The sequence below is a fragment of the Pan paniscus genome, chromosome 8 (genome assembly GCF_029289425.2).
Source record: "Pan paniscus chromosome 8, NHGRI_mPanPan1-v2.0_pri, whole genome shotgun sequence".
Lineage (NCBI taxonomy): Eukaryota > Metazoa > Chordata > Mammalia > Primates > Hominidae > Pan > Pan paniscus.
The window spans coordinates 63151634-63167810 of record NC_073257.2 but is presented as its reverse complement, the minus strand read 5'-3'; the positions used below and the strand labels follow the sequence as shown (position 1 = coordinate 63167810).

General features: G+C 34.6%; 1 protein-coding gene across 4 annotated transcripts in view; it reads left to right on the top strand.

Moving 5' to 3' along the window:
• Nucleotides 1–16177, top strand: part of A1CF (APOBEC1 complementation factor) — a 91042-nt gene that overhangs the window by 29905 nt on the left and 44960 nt on the right. For all 4 annotated transcript variants that reach the window (XM_057298895.1, XM_057298894.1, XM_008952587.3 and 1 more), the window contains 2 exons: nt 12690–12824; nt 14820–14950. In XM_057298895.1, the coding sequence (XP_057154878.1) occupies nt 12690–12824; nt 14820–14950 (266 nt within the window). The remainder of the gene's footprint in view (nt 1–12689; nt 12825–14819; nt 14951–16177) is intronic.

The following is a 16177-nucleotide window of genomic DNA, read 5'->3' as shown; positions in this document are numbered from 1 at the left end:
TGCTTATAATAAGGACCTAGACCACAAGTTAATTGTAATAATAATAATAACAAAAAATATTCTAACTGCTTTGTGTATATTAACTCATCTAGTCCTTACTATACACTGTGTGATAGCTATTATGTTTATCCCCAATTTCCTGATGAAGAAAACAAGGCACAGACAGTTTAGATAACTTGTGAGATTAAGATTCTGTTGTTATTGGCCAAAATTTTTGGTTAGACTCAGAAAACTGAGAGTTGTTATAATGTGACGTTTAAGATTGCAATTTTAGAGATCAGCATCCTAGAGCATGTGACAAACATTTTTTTGGAACCTAAACTTTGTAACATGATTCACTTTAAGTAATATTGACTAGCAGCGTGACTGTTGAATCAGAAGTGCTTCAATAATGTAGAAGCTTAATGTTCCAAAAGCTAGTTATCTATACCTAAGGCCTCTAATCAAAATGTAAATACCTATATAACTCAATCATTTTGAATGAATTAAAGAATCCCTCCTGATTTTGGCTACAGAGTGTGGAAAATTATCCAAGACTTTAAATCAGAAGGCCTGTAATCTAATCTAGTCCCTATGACATATGAGTTGTATGATCTTTAAAAAGTCCCTTAACATCTCCAGGCCATAATCTCCTGGAAGATCAGCTACGCAATACCCAACTATTTGTCCATGATTTTTGTGATTCTAGTATCTTCTGAATCTAGTCACTGGTTAGCACACTGGACTATTTGGTCGAAAGGGTAGCCTAAATATGTAGAAACACAACTTCAAACTCTTTGTAACTTAGGGAAAATCCTTTAGTCTTACTAATACTTCAGCATTCCTACTCTGGATTATACAAAAGATCAATATGATTATCCAAAAAGAAAGAAAGAAAGGCAACATTAAGAACATCAAGTTTACTTTTTAAAAAAGTTTTTGTACAAAAATTAAGATAAAGAAACATCCTAATACAATCCAAGCAGCATACCCATAAAATGATAGTTTAGAATTTTATAGATTAGGGTTTGAAGGATTTACTTTTGCTGTATCTTTGCAGTCTCTGATATTGAAAGTTGAATATTTACAGAACAAGGATTCAAAAAACAGAGGGTGATGAATTTGTGCTCTCTTATCACTAGCAAGACAAATACAGCTATCAAAAATAGAATTTTGTGAGTTACTTAATAACGTGACCCAGGCTTTTATGTAGCAACTGATGCAATAATGCCTGCTTCTAAGGGTTTGGAAATATGCTTTGTGATCTTTTTAAAATAATCAAACATCTTTGGATATTGATGGCTGAAGTTTTTATCAAAGTACTGTAGAGAAAAAAGAGATATAATGCAGTACCCCACATATAGTATGTATTTAATACATACTCTTGTTGAAAATTGTATAATGTTACTAAGTTAAACTTTAAGCTTCATAATTGTATTATGCCTTATAAAAATATTTTGTAAGGAAGTGTGCTGCAGTATTAACATGTGAACAGTCTTTGTCTCTGTGTAATGGAATTATGTGTGGGGATTCTTTTTTCTACTTTTTTATTCTTAACTGTACTTCCTGATTTCGAAAGCTAGCATATACTTCTTTGATAGCTAAAGACAAAAAAAATGACATTATGATGAGTCTTTCCTCAATAATGCATTAATGATGTGGGTCATAAACTGTGATATGTGATGCTCCTCTCACCTGAAATTTTCTCCTTAGAACTAGAAAAATACATTCTCATATGTGAGCATATTCAGAAAAATATACACTTCCACCCAACGTGGTGTCTGTTGACATCAAGTTTAATTCTACTGCAACTAAACCTAAATATATATTTAATAAAAATCACCCTCAAGTAGTCTGAATTTTTAAAAAATAGACTCATTATACCTAATATATATAAAATTTAAAATGTGGTGTGTATTAGCTTTGTTTATCTAGTTATCCTATTGGTAGTCTGTTTTCTAAAAATCATTACAGCACAATCAATTTTTCTGAGGTATGATAGTCCCCTTGCTTTCGTAAACCAATGATCATCCTAAATAAACATCAATATTTTTTGTTTTGTTTTGTTCTTCTGTTTTGCTTCCTTAGTCCCTATTATTGAGAAAAATGTATTAGTGCTGGGTCTTGGGATTATAGAGTAAAAAAATGCAGTGCCTGACCTAAAGTTCATATAAAGTGGGTGAAATGAAAAAGAATATATCCAAAATTTACAACAACATAAGGCAGCCTCAAATGAGCAATACAGCTGTGGGTACCAAAAAGATCAGCATTTTCTATATAGAGCCTTAAAATTGACAATGCTCTTTGACCTGAGGAATGAGGACAAATATTCAGACATAATGATGTTCATCACAGTGAAATGTATAATTTTTTAGAAATTTAAATTTAAACATATCCTAAATATCCAATGTAATATTAATGGTCAGGTAAACTATGATCATTCTTATATTTTCAAATTATACAGTAATATAGAATTATGATTTCAAAGAATTTTCAAAGACATGGAGAAGTATTCAATTTTAACATTTAGTTAAAAATCTGAAGGCTACATATAAATTTGTGAAGAATATTTTAAGAAATTATTCACATACAGTAAAGAATATTGTAAAATAACAAAGTATAATCTCTAAATTTTTCTTGCCTGATGCTCTTCTTCATTTTCTAAATTTTCTATAATAAATGCAGATCGTTTTTATCACAAGGAAAAAATCTCATAAGGTAGAAAAGATTTCTAAGGGTCAGTCAGGAGTTAAAAAAAAGAAAAGAAAAAAATCATGGAAAAATCTTTATTATTAAATTTGGTTGATAGGTCCCTAGGTTCACTAGACTATTCTTTCTAATTCTATATATACATGAAATTTGTTTAATATTGATATAGTCCAAACCTTTTGTTCTGCAGTTAGAAAATAAGCCCCAGAATTACACAATTATAAATCAGGGGTCAACAAACTATGCCCCATGAATCAAATGTGGCTACAGCTTGTTTATGTAGTAATTGCAAGCTATGATTTTTTTTTTTACATTTTAAGCATTTTTTTAAAAAAAGCCTAAAATATCAAATATTTGGCCTTTTACAAAAAAAAAAAAATTGCTGACTCCAACTCGATTCCTTAGCCTACTGCTCTATATTAGAAGCGAATCTAGGTTTTAAAGAAAATTCTTTAATTTAGTATTTAATCTTCCTTAAAAGAAGTAGGTGCATCCCTTCTTGTGCTGCCCATTCACACCAACTCAAGCACTGGGCCCTCACTCGTTCATGTATTAATTCATTTGTTGATTCCACCACAAAGAGAGACACGTTTCTACCTTTATGAAGATTAGTCTCATAGAAAAGATAGAAAATTAACAGATAAAGAAACAAGCAAAGTAATTACAGATCATGGTAAGTGTCAAGAATGTGATAAACCAGGCTGTGTAAAAGTCAAAGCCAGGTGACCTTCTTTAGGAAAAATTACATCGAAGCTAAGACTTACCAGATGAGAGCAAACAAACTCTGCAAGGAGCCAAGTATCCCTGGGAGATGGAGCACACAGGCAGTACTCCTTAAACAAAATATTTATAAAATGCAGAACACTTTTGGGTAGTGAAGACATTAATGTGTCCTAATTTCAAAGATCTAGTGAGATTACAGCAGATAAGTAGGTGGATTTCATCTTTCCCTTCCTCTATTAATCAGCCACGGACCTGGTGTCCTGGGAACAATCTCCTCAAACTAGGAACAAAATACAGTATTCAATTCCCACCCCTCACACTTTCCTTTATATGCATACTCTCTTGTATGGAATTTCAATGGAATCACATGTTTTGATTCTAATTTGTTCAGTTCTTCAGCAAATACAAGCCATCAGGTACAAAGAATGGCGCTAGATCAAGTCTAATTAGAATACCGTTCCTCTTCTAAGAGTGCCCCAAATTAAGCTAACTCTCCATCTTTCCGGTTTGAGATAATGTACTTAGGTAATTTTAATTGAATGTTCCTCAAATGGCATTTTTTCCTATAAATAATACAATAAAAATAACCTGAGGGTCTCAGGTTTACTAATTGGCTTCATCTAGACTGGCTCCGAGAGGAGCAGATGGAAAAACACTGTGGCATTGACATTCTTTTTCAACCACTGCACAGAAATCCTAGGGACAGAAATAGGAATTTGACTTCATGGCAAAATATAGCTCCTGGGTCCTACTTTTTCCTCTATTGCCTGTTTTCACCACCTGCTCACATCCCTGCTATCCAAGGACTTAGGTCATTCACCAAGTGCATGGATACCAATTCCTTAAATAGGTAGCAATAAGCATTAGAACAGGATGGGACCAGTAGATCATCACAGGCTCATGCTTCCCTAAGCTTATCACCCCAGCCACCCACAGGCCAACTTTATTTTAAAGCTCAGAAGCAGTCTTACTTCTACTAGCCAGAGATGCCATAGCGTGGTGTGAAAGACTCCAAATGAAGGAGCAGTTCTGTGAATCTCTTTGTGGAGGGGATGTGTGCCCAACATTTGTGGGAACTTTATCATCCCAAGGAACACAGATATGTTCCAGAAGCTATTATTTCCAAATAGCAATGAATTTCTCCTCGAATAGCCTCATAGGGTGTTGACTATATATGAAGTGTTTGATATAAGATTCAAAATCTTCATAAACTACACAAGGTAGTGCTTTCCCTTAAGCTAGAAGCACAGAGTTTTTCTATTTTATCAGCTTAAAAATTGGTGTGACCTCATGACCCAAATATGCAGAAGCATGAGCAGGTCTTGTGGACTTTGGACTGTGCATGCTGACAAATTCACACTTTTTAAAAAAGTGCTATTCATTTGTTAGTACTGATTGGCAACTAAAATTAAGTGACTCTTCATCTTCAGAACCTGAAAGCTTAGCATTATGAGATGCAAAAGACAGCTTTCAAACAAGCTAGGCAAAGAAGAAATTATTGAGATCACAATTCCTTGCAATCATGAATTTGTATAGGATTTCAGCAGCTGTGATCCTTTATAACATTGTTAAAGAAGTGCTGAGCAGGGAACCAAGATGATGTTAAATGGCACATTGTCCACATCATTAAATAACATCCAATCCCATATAGAGAGAATTATTCCACTTTCAGTTCTCTCTCAGGCTTCCAGGTGAGGAAAGTTAGTTGTTGGAGGTATGATTTAAACACCTCTTCAGGCCCTGCTAACCTTTTTAAATCCCGAGAGCAGAACTAGAGTGCAGAGCTTTTAGTAGATGACAGTGTCTATGTAGAAGTTGACCATGATTTCACTTGTTTGCAATTGTTTTTATAATCACCGTCCATTTATGGGAAACGATACTGACATTCCACTTATAAGAACAATATATTTTCTTTTTGGTATAAGTTTATTTAAGTAACAAAGTGAATCAATGCATAAAGTCATTAGGTAATTAACAGAATAGATGTCAATTGGACATGGAATTGAAGATACACTGATTCTTAAAATTACAATATCCTCTTAAGGCTCCAATTGACTAACTCACAAAACATCCTATGAACATTTTCCTCCATTAAACATGATATCAAAGTCAGCCTTCCTTTCACAAGCACCCTCACACCCCTACAGGACTACTGCAATCACCTAGTCAACCCTCCTACTCCTTCATAGATGAAATAATTAAAGTCAGAATAGATTTAGTGCCTTGCCAAGTCCCTCAGCTTGTCAGAAATTAAAATTCACAAGAGTGTTGTAAGGAGAAGAATGATTATACAAAATTCCTTACATGCCTCAAACCCGGTGCATTGGATGGGATTATGTTTGGCATATGTTGAACTAGGAAAAGATAGAAGAGCAATTACCCAAACCAAATGTTCTTTATTATGTCTTTATCTGCACATGGGAAGTTTTGCATAACTTAATCAGATCTAGCGGCAATAATAATAGTTAATTCAAAAAGGCAAATTGTAAGTAAACAAAAAAGTTAGATGGGCCTATTGAATAAATTACACATTCTTTAAGGATAAAAGCTCCAAACGGATTAAGGAATGACTGAAGCTGTCACCTAATTACTTCTTGAAAGGAATTTAGAGGTTCCTATAGATGGAAGCAGTGTGTCTGGGCACATGCCCAGAGCCAGAAGCGAGCATGAGCACAGCAATTCCTGGCCTCAAAAAAAGGAAATAATGCTTTGCAGTCCATCATTTTGCAAACTTTGCTGGAAAAGGTAAGCAGAGGGTCTTAGAAGTGAGTTGGCATTTTACTCGTTCTCTTTTACAGAAACACACACACACACAAATGCTTTTTGTTTTCTAATTTTGAAAAACACTCGAAAAAGTTTTCTGTTTTGTAATTTTGAAAAACACTGACAAAACGTTTTCTGTTTTCTAATTTTGTCTATTTTCAAATTCAATATTCTTATGAATGACCAAAATCTTACATTATAAAAAGCTTTGCAAAACACATCATTTAAAAAAGCCTATTTGCTTTTGAATGCTTCAAACATTGATACTGAATAATCCTTAAACATAAAGGGAAATTATTAAAAGATATTATTAAATGCATCAACTTGAAAACATAAATTGCTTCTGCTTCCATAAGATAGTTAACAACTTCAAGTGAAATTGGGATTAATTTCCTTGGAAATAGACTTTCAATAGTCAACCTTCCAAAGTGAAACAGGAAGGTGACTCATAATTTACTAATAGTTGTTTCCTTAGAAGAACCGTATCATACATTTTTTAAAGATAAAATGTCAGGGCTTTGTAAAAAGTGAAACCAATAAATGAAAGTCAAGAGCCAAGAGCCATTTGCATCTTTCTTCATGATTTTTGCCATAGATACATGCCACCAATATTATTTATTTAGAATTCATTAAATCTCCTGGCTAAAACGGTGAAACTCCGTCTCTACTAAAAAGTACAAAAAATTAGCCAGGCATGGTGGCAGGCGCCTGTAGTCTCAGCTACTGGGGAGGCAGAGGCAGGAGAATAGCGTGAACCCAGGAGGCGGAGCTTGCAGTGAGCTGAGATTACACCACTGCACTCCAGCCTAGGCGACAGAGCGAGACTCCGTCTCAAAAAAAAAAAAAAAAAAAGAATTCATTAAATCAACTCACTATTTTTAGTCGTTTATGTTAAAAGTAAACTTTTTCTCACATATGTAAGAAACCCACAGGTTTTGTGTGCTAATTATACTTTTTCTAATGTACATTAAAATAAATGCATAATTATTAAAATAAGAAATACTGACCTATAAACCATCTAATATCATCCTCACATATTTTGAGAAACACTAGGCTATATGATGATAAAGCTAAATTAATATTTGATAATGTTCATATCGTAGCTTTTCCTGTCTTTGTTTCTAATCTACATTTCCACAAAATTTCAACAACTCATTTAGTCTTTATACCACAATTTTTATTATTCTTCCTACTTTAGGAACATTATACCTGGCATTCATGTTGCATACATCTTGTAAAAATTGTAGAAAAATAGCTAATAGAAATAATGCCAACTTCTACAGTATATTAAGCCAAATAAATTCTGCTTTCTAAATTCCAGTCTAAAAACAGATTTTACCAACATGAAGTCATTGATTTTAACAAGATGTGAAGGTGAACAAACTATACAAAATAGATAATTATTTTATATACAATTTAGAAATGAATATTCCCTGCAGCACTGTGTGTTGTCCTCAGGCAACAAAAACTTTAGAAGAGACCAAAGGTAAAATCACATTGAAGAGGATCCTGTTGGTACATTTTATGGCCCCATAGACTTTCCTTAAACTATCTATCACATAATGAAGGATCTAGTATATAGGTGGAATACAATAGAAATAATGTCTAATAAATACTTTTATTCAATTTCACAAATCAACAACTAGGAAAATACAGTATAGACTCATGAAACACAAGTGACACAGTCAAGAGAGATGTCCTCCATGCCTTGTTGTCAACTTTAAGAACCATGTACAGGAGTCTGGTCACAGAACCACTGTTCTGGGTATGGTCCTGGTGACTGGCAAGCTGGTAAAGTCTTGAAATGCTACTAAGCAAGGGTAGATTTGGCTAGGACCCAAGGGAACAGGAGCAGGAATAAATACTAACCTGGTCAATTGGAAAATGTACAGGAAAACATCTGAAACAAGTTTAGTTATGAAAAATACACAGTTTCTTCCCTCTTAGAGAGAGGGGAGAAAAAGAAACAAAGAATCAAAGAGAACCACAAAGACGATTACAAACTTGAAATATGAACTTTCCAAAGAGCCATTAAAGAAACTGAAATTACTACTCAGGAAAAAACAGGCTGAATGAGGGTTCATTAATTAATGTCCTTCCGGTTATGAATGGGCTCATTTATGGGAAACAATAACCATCTGGTGTCCATGATTGGTGAAATTGAGCAGGAAAATAAATGTAACACACAACATGAGGATTTATGAGGCTGATAAGCCTGAGAAGAATAATCATCACAATTTTTGAGTACTATATATGCCATAAAGTTCACCAAATTGAGAATGATAGGACCTTTATTCTAGTCTTTTCTACAACAAATTAAACCAGTGTGATATTAGACAAGTTATGTATCTCTGTACTTAGTTTCCTCATCTATAAAGTTAGTATATTGTGTTAATGTAAAAATGAAGGAAAGATAATGGAACTACAAGCATCTTCATATTTTTTCTCTGCTGTTTACTGCTTGTATGAATTTGGACATATTTTATGCCTTGGATTCCTTGCCTATAAAATGAAAGTAATAGTAGTAGCATCCTCATAGATTTGTTGAGAAGATTAAATAAATGTAAAACACTCAGAAAAATACCTAATTCAATTGGAGATTGTTGTTGTTTTTGCTGTCATTACTATCATGTGCAAGTAACAGAAGCTAACTCTGACTGGCTAAGTATAAAAGAGTTTATTAAAAGGGTACTGGTTCACAGAAACTTTAGATGTGGAGAATCCAATTCAAGGGTAAGCTTTTAAGAACAAAACCCAAAACCACATCACATATTTGTCATGATAAGGAAATGTTATCTGCCATCACAGAATGCTCAACATTAAAGTTTGCACCATTTGTGACTTTTGCATCAGAACTCAATTTTAGTAAGGGAAACCATGATTGTCCATGGTTTAGTAAAGGAAACCATGATTTTCCAATAACCATGATGGCCCCAGCTGCAAGGAAGGCTAGAAAAATCAAGTATCTGTCATTTTTAAGTTCTATAGGAGAAGGCAATTTTTGCCCAGATTCCCCAGGTATATAACAAGTTCAAACGCTCAGTGGCCAAAATTAACTCAGTTCATTCAATCTTCATGCTAAGACTTACTGCTTAGAATGATTTATTGAGGAAGGTTTTGTGGCTTTTATCCAAGGTCAAGAAGATGGTAGACAAAATCTCTTGAAGACTCAATGGCTTCATCATGAAGGACTTGAAATATCTGTGATAGGAGGAAATTTCCAAGTACTCTTGACATATAAACTGAGTAACTGGGTAGGCTCAGCATCCAATATGTAAATTAAAGCCACTGGATTTATAGTTAGAATTGTGTCCTCAATTGTTAATTTACATAGGTGAAGACTTTCCACCTATTTGTATATGACTCTAGAGATACAACGGTTTGTAAGTCTTTGGAAAAATAAAAGTTTCCAGAGTTTAATAAACATTCTCTCATGAAAAACAAAAATCTATATTCTTTTAGTCTGAACTATTAATGCATTTGTGCTGCTGGGGAGAATGCTTCCCTTGAGGAAGACATCAGCTAGGAGAGAAAAGAGCAGTTATAACTGGGCTTTATCTATTTTAAACTCCTCAACTATGAAAATAGTACCTGACATATTAGCAACCCAGAGCCCAACTGTCCTTTCTGAGTAATGGACAGCTATTCTAACCCCATGACTAATGCCCATTGCCTGTCTTAAGTTGATCTGAACTTCCATTACTGGTACATTCCAAGACCAGTGGGTGGCTCACAGAGCAAATCTCCCCTACTGAGTGAACTACAGGGCATCCCTGAACTGGCCAGACTCTTTACAGTCTCAAAAAATATTCTTTGGATTTTTTTTCAAGTGTTTATAAAAAACAAAGAAAGACAATTAATATGCTTTCTTGCCCAGTTATTTCAGATTGTAAGCAGGTAAATCTTCCTATATGCATCATATGCATAAATAGTTGGATGGCATTTTTAGCAATTATAGCAATCAAGAAAGTTGAAGATATATTTAAAAAGGTCAATCTGCTGGTTGCCTATTTATTTTCAAACTATCAAAGCTTTTCAAAGCAGAATTTCTGGAATTACCATTTTACTATTATGGGATTAAAGTTTGGTTTCCTCAACTTGAAGGGTAAAAATACCACCCAATGTATAGTAAACTTATAATCTGTTGAATGTTATAGACATCAAAGATACATAAAAATGGGCTCAGAAGCATCATTATCACCAAAATGGAAAGAGTTTGCCCAGGGAGAAGGATGGTAATTTGGCAATTCAGGTTGAGTATCTTTTATCCAAAATGCTTAGGACCAGAAGTATTTTGGATTTCAGACGTTTTTAATTTTAGAATTTCTGCATATACATTATAAAGATATCTTGGAGTTGGGACCCAAAGTATAAACACAGAATACATTTATAATTCATATATACCTTATACACATAGCTTGAAGGTAATTTTATACAATGCTTTTAATGATTTCGTGTACCCATCACATGAGGTCAGGTGTGGAATTTTCTACTTGTGACATCATGTTGGCACTGAAAAGTTTTGAATTTTGGATTTTGGGGTTAGAAATATGAGATATGTTCTTCCAAATATTTTATGTAATAAAATGATCGGAAATTGAAAGGATTTTAAATTGCAGTAGAGAATTTGCTATTTAAAGGCATGATACATTTTTTCATAAATAAGGAGTTTTTTTTTTTTTTTTGAGACAGAGTCTTGCTCTATCACCCAGGTGGGAGTGCAGTGACAACATCTCAGTTCACTGCAACCTCTACTTCCTGGGTTCAAGTGATTCTCATGCCTCAGACTCCCAAGTAGCTGGAATTACAGGCATGTGCCACCATGTCCAGCTAATTTTTGTATTTTTAGTAGAGATGGGGTTTCACCATGTTGGCCAGGCTGGTCTCGAACTCCTAGACTCAAGCCATCCACCCACCTCAGCCTCCCAAAGTGCTGGGATTACAGGCATAAGCCACCATGACAGACCAATAAGGAATATTTTAATGTATATATCTGTTATAAGTGGCTTCCACGTATCAAAGGAGCAAAATGCAAAAATTAAGCTGATGAACTTTGATGCCTGACTGCCTGGGTTCAAATTCTGGCTTCTCCACTTCCCAACCATGTGACCTTGGCAAATTAATTTATCTGGGCTTTGATACCTTATGTAAATGGGATAATAACAGTCCTTAACCCATGACATTAAGTAATGACAGAGCAGTATCTGACATATAGTAAATGCTATATAGGTATTTGTTTGAAAAGAAGTAAATAAATAAAACTCATTAATGTCTCTGAAAATGTCAATTGCACAATTTTTAAGGTAATTCTTGGTTGAGATATAAACCACTAAATTACCAAGGTTTTGGCGTTTTTTTCTATAAGCATAAGTATTTCAATTTCTCAGATTTCTCAGTGATATCAAAGTTTTACTAATGGACAAGAATATTAGGGTAAGAAAAAAGTACAGGAACTCTCTAGGCAAAAATTTAAATATTCAATTAGATTTTAAAAATACTCAGTTGTTTGAAACAAAAAAAGTAATCCAGGCAAAGTAGAAGACTCATATGATATCTTTTTAAATTATTATTTTTAAAAAACATGGTATGAATTATTAGAAATAATGTGTGATCATGACCCACAGACACCACAGATATGAATTAAATACTGTGATCCAAAGAGCCTTTGTGCTAACACTTACAAAATATAATTGAGAAAGACTCAAGTTGGTGTATATGAAGATTTAACAGGGACACGACAAGCTGCTTTACTTCAATTTTAAACAACAGTCATACAAAGCAGTGTATTTAAACAACTAACATATGTCTTTTAAAAATATACATAGAAAAATATTTGAAAAGGCCTATGAAATTTTTGACAGTAACTACTTCTAAGGATGGTACAGTGATACATTGGAGAATTTTTCTTTTTACTTTACATGTCACTGTGTTTTTTCCACAACTTGTATCATTTTATAGCATGAAACTTCTTAAAATATTAGTTGTAGAAGTTAGTAGTGAACTCTTGGGCTCAAGGGATCCTTCTGCCTCAGTCAGAGTAAGTTCTATTGTTCTATAGCACTGCAGGATGACTACGGTTAACAATAATATATTATTAATATGTAGTTGTAAATAGCTAGAAGAAGGCTATTCCTTGTGTTCCCAACACAAAGAAATGATAAATGTTTGAGATGATGGATATACTAATTACCCTGATCTATTTACTCTTTAATGTGGTAAGAAGATAGATCTCTTAAGTGTTCTTACTCAATGAAATTAAAAAAGAAAAAAAATATTTGCCTAGCAGTTTACAAGTTTTCACAATGTTTATCTCAAGCAAGCTGCTGAAGCACAGAGTATGGTATTATAATCCACATAAAAAGCTTTAATTTTTCTCCTTTAACCAGTCCACTATTATTACTTGTCAATGATAAATACATTCATTAATGTGAAATTATTTTGAAAAATGCTCAAGGAAATTGAATTAAAGTCTTGATCATTTTCTCCTCTCCTTCACACCTGCCCTGGATTTGCAGGAAAATGGACAAAGAAAATATGGTGGCCCTCCACCTGGCTGGGATGCTGCACCCCCTGAAAGGGGCTGTGAAATTTTTATTGGAAAACTTCCCCGAGACCTTTTTGAGGATGAGCTTATACCATTATGTGAAAAAGTGAGTCCAAATTTAACATTTAATTTTTCTTATCGTTCAAGGGAAAAATACTGTTCTCTTCACTTCGCTTTCATTCTCAGCCTTCTTGGTCAGTGGCTGTTTCCATTCCAATTACCATTCCTCAATTATAGACAAAGTTTCTAGTGATTATCTCTTTATAATCACTGCCTTGACCTAGCTCTTGTCCTGTTACTGACAGCTTGAATTGCTACAATTTCTAATGACTGTCAAATCTATATCTTGTTCCCCAATCTTTCCACTGTCATGCCATCTGACTACAAACTATCCATCAACAATAACCCTACAATAACCTGTCTAAAATTAGATATTGCTCCAACTTGAAATTTTAATACAGTTTTATAAAGTACAACATTTTCATTTTAAAAGAATGTGTATGTTTGACAAGGCTCAACATGTATCTATAATCCAGAATGAAATCTCCAGGTCTGAATTTTTTGTCTACCTAAATGCATCAAGAAGATTAAGAACATGGCTTTTCAGTTAAAGGAAGAATACAAAATTAAATTTTATTTTTCATAATTTACCAAGTAGTTTTTAGCAACAAGCACATTCCTGAAAAATTTAGTAAATATAAGAATTTAGCTCTCTGCCTGAATGCCAAAATCAATTTTGTGTGTGTGTGTTAACAGCCTCAGATTCAGAACTGCACCTAATTTTACACATACAATCCCTCTTGGCATGAGGACAAATGATGAGGACTTAATTCTGTAAGAATCTTATATACTGAATCTGAAAATGAGCATCAAGAAACACCTGAAACATAGAGATGTAACATGTCCAAACTATTTCCTAATGAGCCCAGAAGAAATAGGTGTTCATTACTGAATATGTGAGGGTGGGCTAGGGTAAGGCTGAGCTGAGAAGTGACCAACCACAAATGGCATGTGCTTAATGGCACTTCTCTCCAGACATGCGCCATCACATTTATTTGGGCAACCCTTCTTAAAGCAGCCAGTGATAGTAAATTGCTCAGTCTAGATTGCTGCAGGACAGTTGTGGAGTAGAAGGGAGTATTACATGGGCAAGTAGAGTCACTATAGCCAGGGGAATAGAGTGTTCTCCTGCTCTGGAGTCCCTAGCCCTGAGTTAGTAGTATTTAGGCTAGCATTTACATTCAGCCAGCAGACAGAGAAAATGACAAGCCTCCCAGATCATCCCCTGAAACATATCTGTGTTCATTTTGATGTCATGGCTGAGGAAAAAGACTGCTAAGAAGTTAGTTTGGCGAATGAGCATTCTTGGATTTTATTTTAAACATCAATGATAGAATAGGACCAACTGGAAATTAAACTATGGAGATTTCAGAGGACAATTTAGAGGAAATGGACATATACATCAAAAAATTGCACTTTTTTTGAGACAGTGTCTTGCTCTGTTTTCCAGGCTGGAGTGCAGTGGCACAACTATGGCTCATTACAGCCTCTATTGCCTGGGCTCAAGCAATTCTCCCACCTCCGCCTTCCAAGTAGCTGGGACTACAAGCACGTGCCACCACGCTCAGCTAATTTTTGTATTTTTTGTAGACTCAGGGTGTCACCATCTTGCCCAAACTGGTTTCAAATTCCCAGGGTTAAGCAATCCACCTGCCTTGGCCTCCCAAAATGCTGGAATTACAGGTGTAAGAAACTGTACTTATGATAAAATGTGTTTTCATGTCTCTAAGATGTTCCAGATAATTATGTGATAAAAGGTCATTTGCCCTACCAAAAACACATTCTGTTAACTCAGGCTGAAATGTCACTTGTACACATTTTATTTAACTTAACTTCTCTCATGAATCAGATAACTGATCTGAACCCACATGAAAATATGCAAACCATTCCACATGGGATGCAAATGCCAAATAGTACTGGCAGGAGGCAAACTTCAGAAAGCATTGTGTGTGTGTGTGTTTGTGTGTTTATCAGCACATGCACACATACATTCAGAAGTACAAATGTATAAATATAAATTTTCTATTTCTATTACTTGCAGATCGGTAAAATTTATGAAATGAGAATGATGATGGATTTTAATGGCAACAATAGAGGATATGCATTTGTAACATTTTCAAATAAAGTGGAAGCCAAGAATGCAATCAAGCAACTTAATAATTATGAAATTAGGTAAGCTCCGCCTCTTCTAGATTAAAAGTGAAACAAACAATGCCCCTGTGTCTGTTTTTCTATCAAGTTTATCTAATATGGTGTATGCCAAAAGAAAAAGCCAAGCCAGAAATGAAATAGATTAGTATTTTTCCTTGGCAAAAATAAATTTGATTAAATATTTATTAATATCAATACTATATGAATACCAAACTAAGTTCTATGAGTGTTCAAAGAAACAAAACTTAATAATTTGCCTGTTTCATAAATATATATTGGGCACTGTTCAAAATATTGGGAATATATCAAGGTATAATTTCCTACTTGCAGAGCAAATATATAAGATCACTCAAAATAGTATGAAAAAATCAAACCAGGGATGGGATAAAGTTGTGTGAGAAGGTGGCTACTCTAATTTGGTGTATTTAAGAAAATACTCTCTGGCAAAGTGAAACTTAATCTGAGACTTGAATGAAAAGAGCCAGTCATGACAGTCAGACCTTGGGAAGGTTATTTCAGGAAAGGAGAGAACATCAAGTATAAAGTTCCCAAAGTGAAAACAAGCGTGATATGTTTGAGGGGCAGAAAGCAAGCCCATGTGGCCGGAGAGGGTAAAGAGAGGAGGACTGAAAGCAATACAGTTGGAGAGCTGTGCACTCTGTGAGGAAGTGTAGATGAAGTACAGAAGTCTCTGTGGTGATGAATTTGAATTTTCTTCTAATAGAAGGGAGGAAAGAGTTTTGATTACATTTATAGTTTTTTAAACATTCCTCTGCTGTTTGGTTGAGAATGTACTATAGCAGGTGAGGTTTGAAAGAGGACACCAGTTAGAAGGCTGCTGCAGTTGTCTAGATTTGGACAAGAGATGGTGGTAGTTGGATGAGGGGGTCCGTGGTGGACAAGATAAGAAAGGGTGAGATCTGGGATATACACAAATCTAACTAGAGATTGGATTTAGGCTGAGAGAGAATTCAGAATTCAGGGAGGAAACCTAGGATTTTGGTCCGAGTATCTGTGAACTTGTTAGTGCCATTGCAATGGAAAAGACTGGAAGAATAGCACAGGAAGGACCTTTTGGGGCACTTTACATTTGAGATGCACATTGAACATCCCAGGGGAGGTGTTGAGAAGGTGACTGTCTGCATTGTGGTGGAGTCAGGAGACAGGTCACAGTTGGAATATAAATTTGGGGGTCAGCTAAATATAGATAGCAATTAAGACCATGGGACTAGGGGAGAGTCCCATGTA